Raw genomic sequence first — 16,543 nt, 5'->3', positions numbered from 1 at the left:
TCTTTGATTTACAATTTGGCATTACTACTTATGGGTAGAGATTTCCTGAGGGCCTCCCAAGCGTATTATTAAGTCAAGTATTCCTGGGTGTCCTGGTCAACTACCATCATAATCCTACCTTACATACCCACCAAAGCATGTGTGTTCTTTTCGGAAAGTGAAGAATTAAAAAAAATTATATCTTTTCCCTCTCAATGAAGTAGTAGGCATGTATTTATTTATTGCAGATAATCAGGAATTTGAAAGGGATTCTGGATAAACTTTTTATTTCACTGTTTATCTCCTTTCTGTTGTCCCCATGTACTGGGTGTTCCTAATTCTAAAAATCTCTGCTTGTTATGTCACTTGTATCAGCTATCAACTTTATCATGAACTCTTTCTAGATTATGTTAAAATTTACTCTTCTCATGTGCCCAAACATTAGCAAATTAATCTCATTCTTCCTGGCATTACAGTAGATTGTCCCCTTGTCACTCTGTTTAGGTTACACATTTCTTGAGAATAAGGAACATGTCTGTCTCATCACTGCATGGTCCATTATATTGGGCATGGGTGGCTCTGTGCTAAATAAATAATAATATAGACTACTTTGGTTAAAAAGCAGCCTTCTCTCTGTAGTTGTCAAATAGATTTTCTTCCATCTCCTTTTAGCAAGAGATTTTTGCCTTGGGGCACCTGGGTGGCTCAGTCAGTTAAGCATCTGCCTTCGGCTCAGGTCATGATCCTAGTGTCTTAGGATCGAGCCCCACATCAGGCTCTCTGCTCAGCGGGAAGCCTGCTTCTCCTCTCCCTCTGTCCAGCTCTGCTTACTTGTGCTCTCTCTCTCTATCAAATAAATGAATAAAATCTTTAAAAAAAAAGATTTTTGCCTTGTTGTAAATGGAGTCCAATGAAGCCATACAACTAGAACTTCCTTATTCCCCTCTTTCTCACCTCCGATCTCCCTGTCTCCATTCTAGTCTCTGAACAAGTGTTCCTTTTTATAACCAAGTCTGACAATCTCTTTCTTTGGATTCCATTAAGAATTCTGGGGGTAATTTCTTTTTTCTTCTTGTTATGTTCAATTTCTCCCATGTACAGATGCCTTCCACTTGACTGAGAAACTTATTAAGGTCTTTCCTTTTTTTTTTTCCGTTTCAAGTTTTTAAATTCTAGTTAGTTAACATATAGTGTAATATTGGTTTCAGGAGTAGAATTTAGTGATTCATCATGTACCTATAACATCCAGTGTTCATCACAACAAGTGCCCTCCATAATACCCATCATCCATTTAGCTGTTAAGGTCTTTCTTAAAGGTAACTTATCTTTTGTGTGGCTTTTTGCTCAAGTTAGAGTCCCATCTTTTCCCTTGTTTTCACTTCTAACATTCTTGAGGGACTGTTTATATCTACTGCCTTCGTTTCTAATACTCTATGTCCCAATGAAGGTTGTTGGTGCTCCACTAATTACAAAACAAAATTATCCTTCTTATATTTTATCCTCTTGAACATTTTTAAAGAAGATTATATTTATTTATTTGAGGGGGTGTGGGGAGGGACAGAAAAACAAGCAAAATCCCACTGAGTGGTAAACCCATCAGGGGCTCAATCCCAGAACCCTGAGATCATGACCTGAGCCAAAGTCAGATGCCTAACCAACTGAACCACCCAGGAGCCCCCCTCTTGAACAGTTTTGCAGCATTTTATTCTTTTGAGAATCTTCTCTTCATTTTCTTTTTTTGTGGCCCTCTCTTGGTTTATAGGAAATCATACGGTCCAGGTGGTTCTCAATCTCTTCTATTTCTTCTCTGATAATCCCGTCATTAACTTCTCTTAAGGCAAAAGCTTCAGAATGCTGTCTACTTTCTGCTTTATTTGCACACTCTGTTGGCAATGTCAGCCACCCCATAGAAGAGACTTGTTGGTTAAAAGATAGCGGAATGTATAATAAACAATCTGCATAGTTCTTCTAGGACCACATACTATGTACACTATTTAAAAAAATTTTTTCTCACAGTCCATTTCCCACATACCTTAGACTACCATCAGTGATTCTGCAGGTAAACAATTCTTGAGTGGTATACACGACTTTATGAAAGTAGTCTACCCAGCATCTAATGATGTAAAACTCTTCTATCATGATTGGTTATCAGTGTGAAGAGTTTCCAATCCGAGGAAACCAGAAAGGTTTTCATACTCTTCATAAATATTTTTTGACTGAGTTTTGTGGGGGTAAGCCCCATTCTGAAGAAGTCGATGATTTTACCGTCTAATTTTTAATTTTTCCTTCCAGAATGAGTTCTGGGTGGGTTCCATGGATGGTGGCTCTGCTAGTGAATGTAATCAGACTGGATTCCTCCATGACTCACATCAGAAACTCTCCAGGTAAGAACAGAGCAAATTTTTTTCAGGTGTGTATGCAAGAATGGGCATGGGGGAGGGATGCTTTCCCCTGTAGGTCCAGGCTGCAGACCAGACTGAAATGGCTTCTGGCTTCAAAGTGTTCTTCCCTTTGAAATTAAAATATGCCTCCCCTCTTTACCACACAGAATGGACTGCTGGGAAAAGGGACTTCCTGTACCAGAGCTGCAGCTTCAAGGAGTAGGGTGGTAGGAAGAAGGGAAACACTTTGTCTTGCTTAGAGTCCTTATTGTACCAATGTCAGTCTCAAGAACTGTATCAACTGGGGCCAGTCTGAGAATAGTTGCCATTTTTCCAGACAGGAGTTTTCTTTGATGATTGCAACTGTTTTTACATTTATCCAACTGGGATACATGTGGACAAAAGAAATTGGAAACACAGGTTTCTTCTTCTGGCATTTATTAACCCCAGTTTTTAGAAATAAGAGAAGTTGAATGCATCATGCCTGTCCTCAGGTTCCTGGTATTTATTGCTGTTATTTTTCTAGCCGAGGAGATGGGCTGTGCGAACATGAGGCAGTATTACACCCTGAAAACATATTTATCAGTAGAAAACAGGATATAATGCACTAAAAACAGAGCCTGTTTAAACGTCAAAGTTTCATTAAACACAAAAGAGGAACAAACCTGGGAGGGTGGGCTGGGTAGGAGAGGATCGTTATTCTCCCAGAATAGAAACCTCTCTGAGCTTATAATGTCCATTAAACAACACAAATGAAAAAAATAAAGTCAATAATTTTCTTTTTCTGATTTAAACTGTAAGAAGGAAGAGCACTGGAGGTTAGAGGTGACTTTAGCTGGTAAGAACTGATCCAAGAAGGATGCTGCAGTCCTTAATGCTCAGCTCAGTAGTTCCTGGAGGAGGCCTCTGAGTTTAGAAATGAAAGCAAATTTACAACTCACGATCAGTAACAATTACTCTTCAAGCCTTAACTTATGCCATTTCTGCAGGGAGACCTTTTCTGACCAACCTGCCTTATCAACCCATTTGAATTTCCTTTTATTTTTGTTGTTCTCGAGTGCATACAGAGAATTGCATCAATCCTACCCAGTGAATTCACAGCACTTGGCAATCATTTGTCCTCACAAGGACTCTCTCCTCTTTCGTGGTCTGCGTTTCCACGCCCTCCTTTCCTTACAGATCCATTCTACTGTGTCTGGTGTGTCTTTACGAGGCTGGCTTTTACAAATATTTAGCATTGTTTTTCATGTGTATTTTGAAACTTTAATAAACGTCATTGTGCTTTGAATCGCATTCTTCTTTTTTTTTTTTTGTCACTTAACACTATGCTTTCGAGCTCTGCTTCAGTGTTGTTTTCAATGGAAAGCAGGTCAGGGAGGGGAAGTGGTTCTAGGTACAACTACTGGATATAGAACTAGTACTCAGATCAACTGAAACGTAACCCGGGGCTGTTTACCAATTTGTCACTTAAAATTTTTCAGATCTTTAAATCTATGACAGATATCATGGTGTCTTAGTCCATTCTGGCTGCTGTTACAAAATACCTCAGACTGGGTGGCTTATAAACAACAGAAGTTTATTGCTCACAGTTCTGGAGGCTGGGAAGTCCAAGATCAAGGCATCAGCATGGCTGTGTTCTGGTGGAGACTCTCTTCCTGGTTCCTAAGTGGCACCTTCTCCCTGTGTCATGTGGTGGAAGGGTCTTGGGATCTTTCTGGAGCCTCCTTTATAAGGGCTAATCCCATTTGTGAGGGATGGCTCCACACTCATGACCCAAGCACCTCTCAAAAGCACCTCCTACTGATAACATCACCTTCGGGGGTTGGGATTTCAACACATGAATTTTGGGGGAGGGGCACAAACACTCAGACCAGAGCACGCTGTGTGCTCCGTGAATAAGAATTATACTTTTTCTTACCAATGAGGACAGATTACATAATTTTTGAGTGTTAAATTACATTGAAGAACATGAGCAGAGTAGACCTTGTATGAAAGAATACGTAGCTCAGGGGCGCCTGGGTGGCACAGTTGTTAAGCATCTGCCTTCGGCTCAGGTCATGATCCCAGGGTCCTGGGATCGAGCCCCGCATTGGGTTCCCTGCTCCTCGGGAAGCCTGCTTCTTCCTCTCCCCCTGCTTGTGTTCCCTCTCTAGCTCTGTCTCTCTCCGTCAAATAAATAAATTAAAAAAAAATCTTAAAAAAAAAAAAAGAATACGTAGCTCAGACTAATCACTATCAACATTAGTAAGGTGCTCTGAAAGTAGAAAATCATAATGGACAATGGAATTAGGTATTTTTTTTATTCCACCTTTAATGGCACTATTTCATGTAAAACCCCCCAAAGAAGGTTTAAGCTAACCGTATATTCCCTATCACCATGTTCTTGTAGCTATTGGAATGGTAGGTATGTTGCCAATGATGCTGATGATAATATTACCCTTTGAGTCATGGACTAGTATTACTTTACTTCACACCAACAAAATTAATGAAATCATTACCTTATTAGAGCCAGCAGAGGGGTGAGGTCTCTAAGTAAGAGTGCAAGGGGAAAGATCCAAAAGAAAATTCTTGGAGAAAACCCATAGTGAGTGAAAAGTAGAAGGGAAGTTAGTGTCACATCAAAATGCTTACCTAGTTTGCATTTCTTTGTCGTCCCTGTCACCCCCCTCCCCCCGCCATCACTCCTTCACTTCACCCCAGAAGGAATGTACAGAATGCACCTGCTAAGGACAGGAGTACTATTGAATTATTTCGTTTGGGGATGGATGTTTTCAACTTGGGGAGTTAAAACCCCGGGCTTCTGAAAACTTGGCTTGGAGAAACCAGCCGTGTCAGCAAAACACAAACGGTCAAAAAGTATTTGCGGAATGAATGTTTATGTCTCTTGGGACTCTCTCTTTGGCTTGCCTTTTTTAGGTTACATGTCTTCTGTTTGGCTGGCCCAGTAGCATGGGCCTCAGGCTTCTTTCCACAACGGATGTCTCTTTGCTAAACGGAACTAGGGTGGGGCCCAGGGGAAAAGAGGCTACCTTGACCTATTTACTGAGGTCAAAAGCCTCCTCAAATCCATGTGGTCTGGCATAATTTACCATGTATGGTTTCCTAAAAGTGGGGGTTGGTTTACAGTCTTTTTTGTTGTTGTTTTCTAGAAGATTTTGTGATTCAAGCAAAGGCTGACTGTTACTTCATCAATGGGACAGAGAAGGTGCAGTTTGTGGTGAGATTTATTTTTAACTTGGAAGAGTATGCACATTTCGACAGCCATGTGGGAATATTTGTGGCATTGACAGAGCTGGGGAAGCCTGATGCTGAGCTGTGGAACAGTCGGCCGGATATACTGGAGAGGAGTAGAGCTTCTGTGGATGCCCTCTGCAGGCATAACTACAGGCTGGGTGCACCCTTCACTGTGGGGAGAAAAGGTGAGGTGGAAGGTGAGGTCTGGTGGGGTTCAGGAATCTCCCACACGTGAACCCGACCATGGGCTTTACTTCCTTATGATAGGCAATTTCCTGCTTCAGGATCAATGGCTTATGAGCAGGAGAGTCTGTATATATGTTCCGTCCCCCCCAGTTGTGATGCACTCATTATCCTCACAGGTCAGGTCACTGTGGTCTTGGTCCCAGACCCCCGAAGTTCTCAAGGACTTTAAGTCACGATGGGCTCTCAAGCAGAAGGGGTAATTGTGGGAGTCTCTGATAAGGCCTAACTCCTCCTTGGGGCATTGACATACCCAGTTTCTGAGTCTTGGGGGCAGCAGATTTCTTCCCATTTCCAATTTCCACTTGGGTGGTATGAGATGGAGATTAGTGGCAGAGATAGTGTCTCAAGGAACCTGTCCTGGCTTGGTGGTTTTCCTTCACAATGTCTCATTGTTCTCTCCCCTCCCAGTACAACCAGAGGTGACAGTGTATCCAGAGAGGACCCCGTCCCTGCAGCACCACAACCTGCTGCTCTGCTATGTGACCGGTTTTTATCCAGGGGACATCAAGATCAGGTGGTTCCGGAATGGGCAGGAGGAGAGTGTCGGGGTCGTGTCCACTGGCCTTATCAGGAATGGAGACTGGACCTTCCAGGCCATGGTGATGCTGGAAATGACTTCTGAACTTGGAGATGTCTACACCTGCCTTGTTAATCATCCCAGCCTGCTGAGCCCTGTTGCTGTGGAGTGGAGTGAGAATCAGCTTCTTGTACTCTCTGGGTCCGACTCAGGGTGATGCTGCCTCAGCACAGGGCTGTGTGACCTCCGCATTCATCTTGGTCCCAACACTCATTCTTCTTTCCCCTGATCTGAGGGAGTCATGGAAATCGGGGTCCTTGGGTTAGGGTGGGAAAAGACATGGCAGATATCTATGCTTGTATCTTCCAAGAAATAAGGAGGTCTAATCACCTCATCACTTATTTCCAACTGTGGGAACTAGTGTCCTCTAATACTTTGTCTTAGTAGGTTATGGGACATTCTTGTGGGCTGCAAGAATCAGTTACAGAAACTCCGTGGGTGCAAACCTTGGCTTCAAAGAACCATTTCTAAATGTATTTCTTTTCCTGATAGCATTTGATTTGGTGTCCAGTACAGGCTCTGGGATTCCAGGAAGGCACACCAAATATTGGGAACTTTTTACTAATTTTAAGACCTGCTTCCCATAGGAGCTCAGTCTGCATATTCTTGGAGAAAGATGCTAAGTGGAATTGCAGCCTTCCTGCTTGGGCTGATCTTCTTTCTGGTGGGAACTGTCATCTGCCTCAGGGCTCAGAAAGGTAAATGAGCTTCTCAGGAGTCCCCCGCCACCTGCCCCATGGCTTCTCACACTTCCCACTTCCCCTAATTTCAAAGATGCAAGGCAGAGAAAGCTCATTGTACTTCTCAGAAATCGCCAGGATAGTCCTTTCTGAAGCCAGAAACATTTGGGGTGGGGGTCAGCAGAGATGGAGTTCTGATATTTCAGGTCACTCCCCACCCTTCAGGATAATCACAACATTTGGTCCTAATGAGAGGCATTCTGTTTCTTGCTCTCATTCCAGGATATGCGGAGACTCAGTTGTCTGGTGATGAGGTAATGTCTTCTTCCTTGTCTTTGGGTGGCTGATTGTTCTCCCAATGCTTTGGCCAGAGGGAGACGTCTTGGGGACCCACCTCTTGCTGGGTGGCATTCTCTCTAGAATGGGAGGGTGGTGTCCCTCCTGAGACCCTGATCACTGTCCCTGCAGGTCTCAAGCGCAGTTCCTTCACTACAACCATGCTAAAGTCCCAATGAAAGCTTCTTGCCCTGGAGCCTGAACTAGTACCGAGGGGCTTGAGCCCAGGACTAAGGGAGCCCTGTGAGTTACCCTCACGTCTTCCTCTTTCCATCTGTGCTCTCCATTGTCTCCAGAAGACAAACGCACAGAGGTAGTTTCTTTTTCATTGTTTTTTATCACCTTTTTTTTTTTACTGTAAAATAAAACTGAGATACCGATAACCACACAAAATGTAGAGTTTAATGAATTATTTAAGGCAGAACCCCTGTAATCACCACACAGGTCAAGAAATAGAACTTTACCAGCCATGCAGGGGTCTCCATGTACCTCAGACCCATCAAATCCCCCCTCCATCCTCTCAAAAGTAATCCTATTCTGACTGTCAGAGTAACCACTTTGTTGTATTTTTTTATTCCCTATTCACTCAAGTCTGAATTTATGACAACATAGCTTAGTTGTCCTTTGTGTCTCATACTTTACTGGTTTCTTCTGCATCCCTTTCCCTCCCTTATGATTAATATTTTGAAAACCCTAGGGCATTTGACCTGCAGTTTCCCACAGTCTGGATTTTACCAATTGCATGCACCTGGTGCAGTTTAGCACGTCCTTGTGTCCTCTGCATTTTCTGCAAGTTGGCATCTGGATGCAGAGGCTGGATAGACTTAGGTTTAATTTCTTTGGCAAGTCTGTAGGCGGCAGTGTGTTTTTTCACCATGAGGCACAGACCGTCCAGTTGTGTCTCTTTTTATGGTGCTGTCACTATAGGTGCTCATTGCCTAGGCCCTTTCATTCACTGGGGGCTGCAGAATGGGGATATCCTCATTCTGTCATTCCTCTTCATTTATATGCTTTATTGCTTCCATAAAGAGACACTTCCCTTCATTTACTGGTGGGTTGCCCAGTGGTACAGTGGAAAGAAAGGATCAGTGTTTAACTCTTTACCTTTATTAGTTTTCCAGCTAATTTGGTTCCTACTATTATCCAAAGATGAGCAGTTAGGTTTTACTTTTTGTTTTTTGTATCATTATAAGCTCAACGATTTGAATGTATGCAATGGATTTTAGCTCATGGCAATTTTTAGCCATGAGTTCAATCGTATCACCTTAGGTGCATGGAAACTTCCTCAAGTGGCTCCCGAGTCCTTTTGACACAGTCTTTTGATAGTTTCTTTGTTATCTGTTATATGACAAGATGTTCTGTACATCTCCTGCCCAGACCTGCAACCAGCTATTGTTTTAGAAAGCCCTGGCTTCTTTTAGTGGGAAATGTCACTAAGACCATAATGTGGAGTTAGGAGTTCATCATTTTATCAGGTCTTTCTGGTGGAAACAAAATGTTTTTGTGCAATATTCATATTTATAGAAGTATAAAATTTATGTATCTATAAATAAAAAGTTAATCCCTTCTATATTACACCTGTGTCTCCTTTCTTCCACACAAACAAAGACACAGGGATACATACAATTAGAATATCCACCCATACTCACTCACTTTTACCAAATGAATGCACACAGCTGTCTGAGGAGAATGATACTCATACTACAACCACCAAAATGATAACTGAAAACAGTTAATATTCCTTTTGCTTTGTTCTCATCATTTTTCCTTCTTATAGTTATCCTATATCTAGATTAATGGATCACATACCATTACACAGGATACTTGCTCCCTTTTTAGTCTTAGTTCTGTGAGTAATAACATGTTTAATGCTGACTACTATTCCTTATGTCAGTGTCCCTTGAGTGCAGTGGTTCTCAAGTTGTGGTCTGTGGGACCAGGAGGTCCTTGAGAACTTTTTGCGGGATCTGCAAGGTCAAAACTTTTTTTTATAATAATAATAAGATCTTATTTGCTCTTTTCACTGTATTTGTACTGGTGATGCAAAATCTACAGTGCGTAAAACTTTTGGTGCCTTAGCGCGAATCCAGGCAGTAACACCAAACTGTACAAGTAGTCATGGTATCCTTGGCTGCCATGCACCTGCAGTGAAAAATCCTCAAAAAGACCAGTTTCACTTAAAGATAGCCTTGATAAAGCAATAAAAATCATTAGCTTTACTAACTTTTGAATCTCAAATAGGCATCTTTTTAATACACGATGTGACAAATTAGCATTTCTGCTGCAAAGTGATGGAAAGACATTTATCTTGTGAAAAAGCACTGTGTAATTGCTTGAGTTGTGGGTAAAACTAGCCTTCTCTTCTCTTTCGAATGGACTGTCATTTTTCTTGAAAGAGTGACTGACAGACACATTATGGTTATTATGCCTTGGGTGTGTTTGGTAGACATTTTCTCAAAAATAAACAAAAGAAGCCTGTCACTTCAAAGAAAATGATATTGACAGTGAAAATCAGTTTTCCAGAGAAAATTAAAATCTTGGAAAATTTGTGTTTGCCACAGCTTCCCAATAATAAAGATTATTTGGATGAGATTAATGGTGATATCACCAAATACGATCTTTTCATATTGTTTAGTGAACTGTGTCAACGGTTTGGAGATTGGCATAATCCTGTGAACCTCTTTCCAAATGATCAATGCATGATACTGCAAAATTATCATGGTTAGAAGGTCCAAAGTACAAGGTAGACCAATGAATTTTAACATAACAGAACATGAAAAGATCATTGATAAGATTTCAGATTCCACACTGCAACTAATTTGTAAAAATCTACCATTTGTTGAGTTTTAGTATCTTATCAAAGAAGAATATACACAGTAATGGAAAGGCTATTAAATTTCTTCCCCTCTTTCCAGCTACCTATCTGAGTGAGGCCGCATTTTCTTCATGTGTTTTAACCAAAACATATTCAGTCTGTAAAAATATATTGTTACAGACTGAATGTAGAAGAATATATGACCAAGTGAGTCATAACTAAGTGAGACATTAAAAAGATTTTTTAGGAGGGTGCCTGGGTGGCTCAGTTGGTTAAGCGACTGCCTTCGGCTCAGGTCATGATCCTGGAGTCCTGGGATCGAGTCCCGCATCGGGCTCCCTGCTCGGCAGGGAGTCTGCTTCTCCCTCTGACCCTCCCCCCTCTCATGCTCTCTCTATCTCATTCTCTCTCAAATAAATGAATAAAATCTTTAAAAAAAAAAAAGATTTTTTAGGGGCACCTGTGTGGCTCAGTCGATTAAACCTCCAGCTCTTGATTTTGGCTCAGGTCATGATCTCAGGGTTGTGAGATTGAGCCCCACATGGAGCCCCACATGGAGCTGTTTGGGATTCTCTCTCTCTGTCTCCCTTTGCTCCTCCCCCCACTCAGGTGTGCTCTTTCTCTCTCTTAAATAAATAAATCTTTAAAAAGATTATTTAAAATGTAAAAGAATTCCTTTTCTCTCACTATTTTTTCTGTGCTATAAAATATAGCTACTTTTCATAAATATGTTATTTATGTTAACATGTCATGGGTTTATTACTGTTACTTAAACGAACAAATAAATATTAAAAGTTTTTCAGTTTTAATTTCTAATATGATAAGTATTGCTTGACATAACCCACATAAACTAAAGCTCTTTGGAGTTCCCAGGAATTCTTTTTTTTTAAAGATTTTTTAAATTTATTTGAGAGAGAGAGAAAGTGAGCATGAGCATGGGGGAGGGGCAGAGGGTGAAGCAGACTCTACGCTGAGCGGGGAGCCCGATGCAGGACTCGATCCCAGGACCCTGGGATCCTGACCTGAACCAAAGGCAGACGCTTACCTGACGGAGCCACCCAGTAATTACTGGAGTTCCCAGTAATTCTTAAGAATGCAAAGGGATCCTGACACCAAAAGCTGTGAACTACCCATATAATCATTGTGGTTGTCTGAAGCTCTTTCTCTAGTTGCTTGCTAGGAAGATCTTATACTTAATAGTTTGAAAGTCAGTTTTGCTGGATATAAAAACTTTGGTTCCTATTTTCTGGTCTTGAGTACCTTAATAATGTTACTACATTTTCATGTAACATTGTTATCAAAACATATGATGATAATCTAATTATCGAGTCAGTTATTGTTTTGGCTGAGATGCCTAGGTAGTGCTTTCGTTTTCCTTAATGTTCAGAAATTGTATTAGAATACATCTTGGTTTTGGTCATCTGGGTTGAGGTTCTCAAGTAAGCCATATTCTCTTTTTTCTTTTTTTTAAGATTTTATTTATTTATTTATTTAGAGTGAGAGCATGGGGGAGGGGCAAGGGAGAGGGAGAGAAAGAATCTCAAGCCGACTCCGTGCTGAATGTGGGTCGGACCCCAGGCTTGATCCCGTGACCCTAAGATCATGACCTGAGCTGAAATCAAGAGTCGAAATCAAAAGTTAACCTGCTGAGCCACCCAGGCGCCCTGCCATATTCTCTTTCAATGTATTATTCAAATCTTTTTTATTTTAGGAATATTTTATTGAATTATATTTTTTAGTATTTTCTTTAGTTTTCCTTTTTTTAGAAACTCCTACCATTTACATATTAGAGTTTTTTGCAAATCTTCAATATTTGTCATTTTCTTTGGAATCCTCTTGACCTCTCATTTCTTTTTTCTTTAAATTTTTTCTTTTTTACTTCTTTCTTTCTTTTGGGGCCTTCTTCATTGTGTCTATTTATTCTTCTGTTCTTTCTAGTTTAGTCTTCATTTTTGAAGTGGATTTTATTTCTAATTATCTCCTGAGTACTGTGACCATATTTCTGAAATTAAAAAAAAATTACTATTTTCTTATTTGATAAATTTGACATGCTACATTTTATAAATTTCAAGTGTACAAGTGTGTTATTTTGATAAACATATATTGTAGTATGATTGTCATTGAAGCAATATTTAGTACATCATTAAGCACATCTTATAATACAGTATTATTGTCTATATTGAGATCTTCTAATTCTGATTTATGTTGCTATTTCATATCTTCTAACACTTTCTTAATGACATTTAACTTGTTCTGAAATAGATTATGGTTTAGTCTTTTTGGTGGTGTGGTTTTTCTTGTTTGCTTTGTAAGGATCTTATTCTGTTCCATATTCTCTTCATATTTACACTAACTTTGTAGAAGATATAGCTTCAATCCTTTTCTGTTGCTCTTTTTATATGAAATTGATCTCCTTGAATTTTAGAAGGTGGCATACTTGAGGATAACTTCCCACTTCACAGAGCTCTCCTGTTATTTTTGCATAATGCTGAAAAATATGGCAGCTTGCTTGGGAGAGTTCCTGACTGTTTCCATCCCTCACTTCAAGCTTCTTTTTCTTCATCTCCTTATTTCTCCTTGGCTCAATTTTGATTCCACTACTCCCAGTATTTTCCTCAGTGTAGGGCCCTGCCTTGGAAAAGTTCCTGGATGGTCAGTTTAGAGAATTCTTAGGGGTGAGACTGCTCCATCCCCTTCTAACCTTACCCAGGCCCTTTGTGTTCAACCGCTATTGGATTGGGCAGGTCCTTCCTAGTTTCATCTGCTGCTCTGGTATTGATCTGCTGTGTTTTTCAATGAGTATCTGTTGACTGTTTGGGATTTATCCTATTCTCAGACATGTCAAGTGTCTGGTTGCTTCCACCCACATTCTCCAGCACAGACACTAATTCCAGGGAGATCTTGTGACTATTAGTGGGTTGTCCCCCACCAACTTGTCTTTTGAGGTGCATGGATGTACCTTATCAACTAGTTTTGTTAAAAATGTTAATATGCTTTTTAAAATTAAACTTTTCACTTTGATATAATTGTAGATTATAAGATGTACTTATACGAAATAATACAGAGATCTCATGTATCCATGACATCTTGTAAACTATAGTAAATTGTCACAATCTGAATATTGACCTTGATTTAGTCCAATTACAGAACATTTCCATCACCTAGCTGTCCCTCATCTTGCACTTTAATAACCACACCCACTTCTCCTCCTACTCCTTCCTTAATCTCTGGACCCATTAATCCATTTTCATTTCTATAATTTTGTCATTTCAAAAACGTTATATAAATAGAATCATACACTGTATAACCCTTTGGGATTGGCCTTTTTTTCCCCCACTCAGCATAATTCCCTGCAGATTCATCCAGGTTGTTGTGTGTATCTTTGTTTTTTTCTATTGCTAGCTAGTATCACATGCTATGTATGTACCACAGTTTCTTTCCAGTTTTTGACTATTATGAGTAAAACTGCTATAAACATTCATGTATAGGTTTTTGTGTGAACACAGATCTTTATTTCTCTGGGATAACTGCTGGGTTGCATAGTGGCTGCATGTTTAGGTTTTAAAGAAACTACCAAACTGTTCTCCAGAGCCGCTTTACCACATTACAGTTTTACCAGTGATGTATCAACGATCCAGTTTTTCTGCAACCTTGTTTTTGCTATTGATATTGTCATTTTTTATTTTAGCCATTCTGATAGGTATGTAGTGATATATCACTGTGTGTGTGTGTGTGTTTTTAAGATTTTATTAATTTATTTGACAGAGAGAGAGACAGTGAGAGAGGGAACACAAGCAGGGGGAGTGGGAGAAGGAGAAGCAGGCTTCCTGCCAAGCAGGGAGCCTGATGTGGGGCTCGATTCCAGGACCCTGGGACCACAACCCGAGCCGAAGGCAGACACTTAACCGACTGAGCCACCCAGGTGCCCCTCACTGTGGTTTTAATTTGCATTTCTCTGATGGCTGATGACGTTGAACATCTTTTCATGTCATCGTTTGGCATCTGTATCTCCTCTTTGGTGAAATGTCATTTTATGTCTTTTGCCCATTTTCTAATTGGATTGTTTTTTTACCGTTGAGTTTTTTTTTTTTTAATAGGCTTCATGCCCAGTGTGGAGCCCAATGCAGGGCTTGAACTCATGATCCTGAGATCAAGACCTGAGCTGAGGTCAAGAGTTGAACACTTAGGGGGCGCCTGGGTGGCTCAGTTGGTTAAGCGACTGCCTTCGGCTCAGGTCATGATCCTGGAGTCCCGGGATGGAGTCCCGCATCGGGCTCCCTGCTCAGCAGGGAGTCTGCTTCTCCCTCTGACCCTCCTCCCTCTCATGCTCTCTGTCTCTCATTCTTTCTGTCTCAAATACATAAATAAAATTAAAAAAAAAGAGTTGGACACTTAAGTGACTGAGCCATCCAGGCGCTCCTTTATTGTTGAATTTTGAGAGTTCTTTATATATATCTAGGTACTAGTCCTTCATCAGTTACGTGATTTGCAAATATTTTCTCCCAGTCTGTATCTTGTCTTTTCATTCTCTTAAGAGGGTCTTTTGCAAAGGAAAAAGAAAAAGGTTTTAATTTTTAAAAGAAAAAGGCTTTAATTATAATTTTTCCTTTCATGAATCATGCTTCCAGTGTTCAGTCTGAGAACTTTATGCTTAGTCCTTGATCCTGAAGATACTTTCCTGAAAGTTTTATGGTTTTACACTACATATTAGTCTGTGATCAAATTCAAGTTTATTTTTATATAATGTGTGATACTTTCTTTTGCCTATAGTAGTCTCGTTGCTCTAGCACCATTTGTTGAATGGTTTCCTTTATTGAATTGCTTTTGCACCTTTGTTCAAAAATCAGTTGAGCACATTGCATGGGTCTGTTTCTGGGTTCTTTATTCTGTTACATCGATCTATGCGTGTGTACCTCTACCAATATCACAGTCCTGATTACTCCAGCTTGCAATCAGGCAGAGAGATTCCTCCCATTATCATTCTTTTTTTTTCCCAAAATTATTTTTATCTGCTCTCGTTCCCTTGTCTTTGCATATAAGTTTTAGAATAATCTTGTTCATATCTAAAAGATGTCTTGCTGTTTTATTTTTTATAGGCATTGAGTTGAACCTGTTTATCAATTCGGAAGAATTGGTATCTTTACTATGTTGGGTCTTTCATTCCATAAATGCAGTGTGTCTCTCCATTTATTTAGATATTCTTTGATTTCTCAGTATTATGTAGTCTTCAACATACAAATTTTGCATGTTTTGTTAGAATTATACCTGCACATTTCATTTTTGAGTGATTTTCAAAACCTATAATGTGTTTATTGGGATGGTTTCCCACTCACTTTGATTCAGGGTGGTTTAGTGCTGCATCTGTCTGAAGGATCATCTTCTGTAAGCTTACTTTCTCTCCAGTAGATAGGCAGAGGACTGTGGAGCAGTTGACAGACAAAACTACTGTTTGCACCTGGCTAAAGACTGTGGTGATTTTATAGCATCCTGGGCATTTCACAGCCATGAAGAAGGAATTGGGGCTCTGAGCCAGGTGCTTCTTTTGTGTTTCCTTTTCTCTTCTGGAGATCTTCTGCAAGAAGCATGTTCTTATTGGGAGGCCGCCATCTCCAGAAAGGCTTAAGTGATTTAAAATGTTGTCATATTTTTAATTTTGGTATTTGTGTGTTCTTTGCTAGTATATGGAGATACAATTGATTTTCATATGTTTATCTTATATCCTATAACTTGCTGAACTCAATTTTTAGTTTTAGTAGTTTATATGTATATTCATTGAAATTTCTATGTAGCCAATCATGTCTTCTGAAAATACAATTTTTTTTCTTCCTTTACCTTCTACATGCTTTTTGTTTCCTTGTCTTGCTATTGTGCTAGCTGGAGGTCCCAGGGCTGTTAAATGAGAGTGGGGAGTGGAAATCCTTGCCTTGTTCCCAGTCTTAGGGGGGAAAGCATTCAGTCTTTTACCACTAAGTATGTTAGCTGTAAAGTTTTTTTGTAGATGCTATTTATCAAGTTGAGGAAGTTCTTTTCTATTCTTATTTTTCTGAGCATTTTATCCCGAATGTACATCATTAACTTGGATTATACTCTTCTTACAGCTGCCTTTTCTACTGGTTGAATGACTATATGGGCTATATATAATGGGCTATATTCTTTCCATTTAATGCCTACATACAGTGTTGAACATGGACTCTCATGTATTTACTCCCCTTTCAGGTTTTCAACACAAATTGATACTATTTCAGCTATGTAAGCACTTCTTGTGGTCTGTGGCTCATACAGTTTAGTTTTGTGA

At 40.0% G+C, this 16,543-nt stretch overlaps 1 protein-coding gene across 1 annotated transcript; it reads left to right on the top strand.

Moving 5' to 3' along the window:
• The first annotated feature begins 1,632 nt into the window (after positions 1–1,632).
• LOC118001122 (HLA class II histocompatibility antigen, DO beta chain) lies at positions 1,633–8,911 on the top strand. The gene is made up of 6 exons (XM_034991089.1): positions 1,633–2,363; positions 5,510–5,779; positions 6,249–6,530; positions 7,005–7,115; positions 7,380–7,411; positions 7,566–8,911. The coding sequence occupies exons 1-6, from the start codon at positions 2,273–2,275 to the stop codon at positions 7,599–7,601; spliced, it is 822 nt and encodes a 273-aa protein (XP_034846980.1). The 5' UTR covers positions 1,633–2,272; the 3' UTR covers positions 7,602–8,911.
• Positions 8,912–16,543: the final 7,632 nt, after the last annotated feature.

The sequence above is a fragment of the Mirounga leonina genome, unplaced genomic scaffold, assembly GCF_011800145.1.
Source record: "Mirounga leonina isolate KUSES-001 unplaced genomic scaffold, KU_Mleo_1.0 Mir_53, whole genome shotgun sequence".
NCBI lineage: Eukaryota > Metazoa > Chordata > Mammalia > Carnivora > Phocidae > Mirounga > Mirounga leonina.
This window is presented reverse-complemented; position numbering and strand designations above follow the sequence as displayed.

Bases quoted from the DNA above. Each gene is read 5' to 3' on its own strand.
- LOC118001122 (XM_034991089.1), top strand. From the start codon at position 2,273: ATGAGTTCTGGGTGGGTTCCATGGATGGTGGCTCTGCTAGTGAATGTA. The intron at 2,364-5,509 runs GTAAGAACAGAG...GTTGTTTTCTAG, and splicing joins TCACATCAGAAACTCTCCAG to AAGATTTTGTGATTCAAGCA. The intron at 6,531-7,004 runs GTGAGAATCAGC...TGCTTCCCATAG, and splicing joins CCCTGTTGCTGTGGAGTGGA to GAGCTCAGTCTGCATATTCT.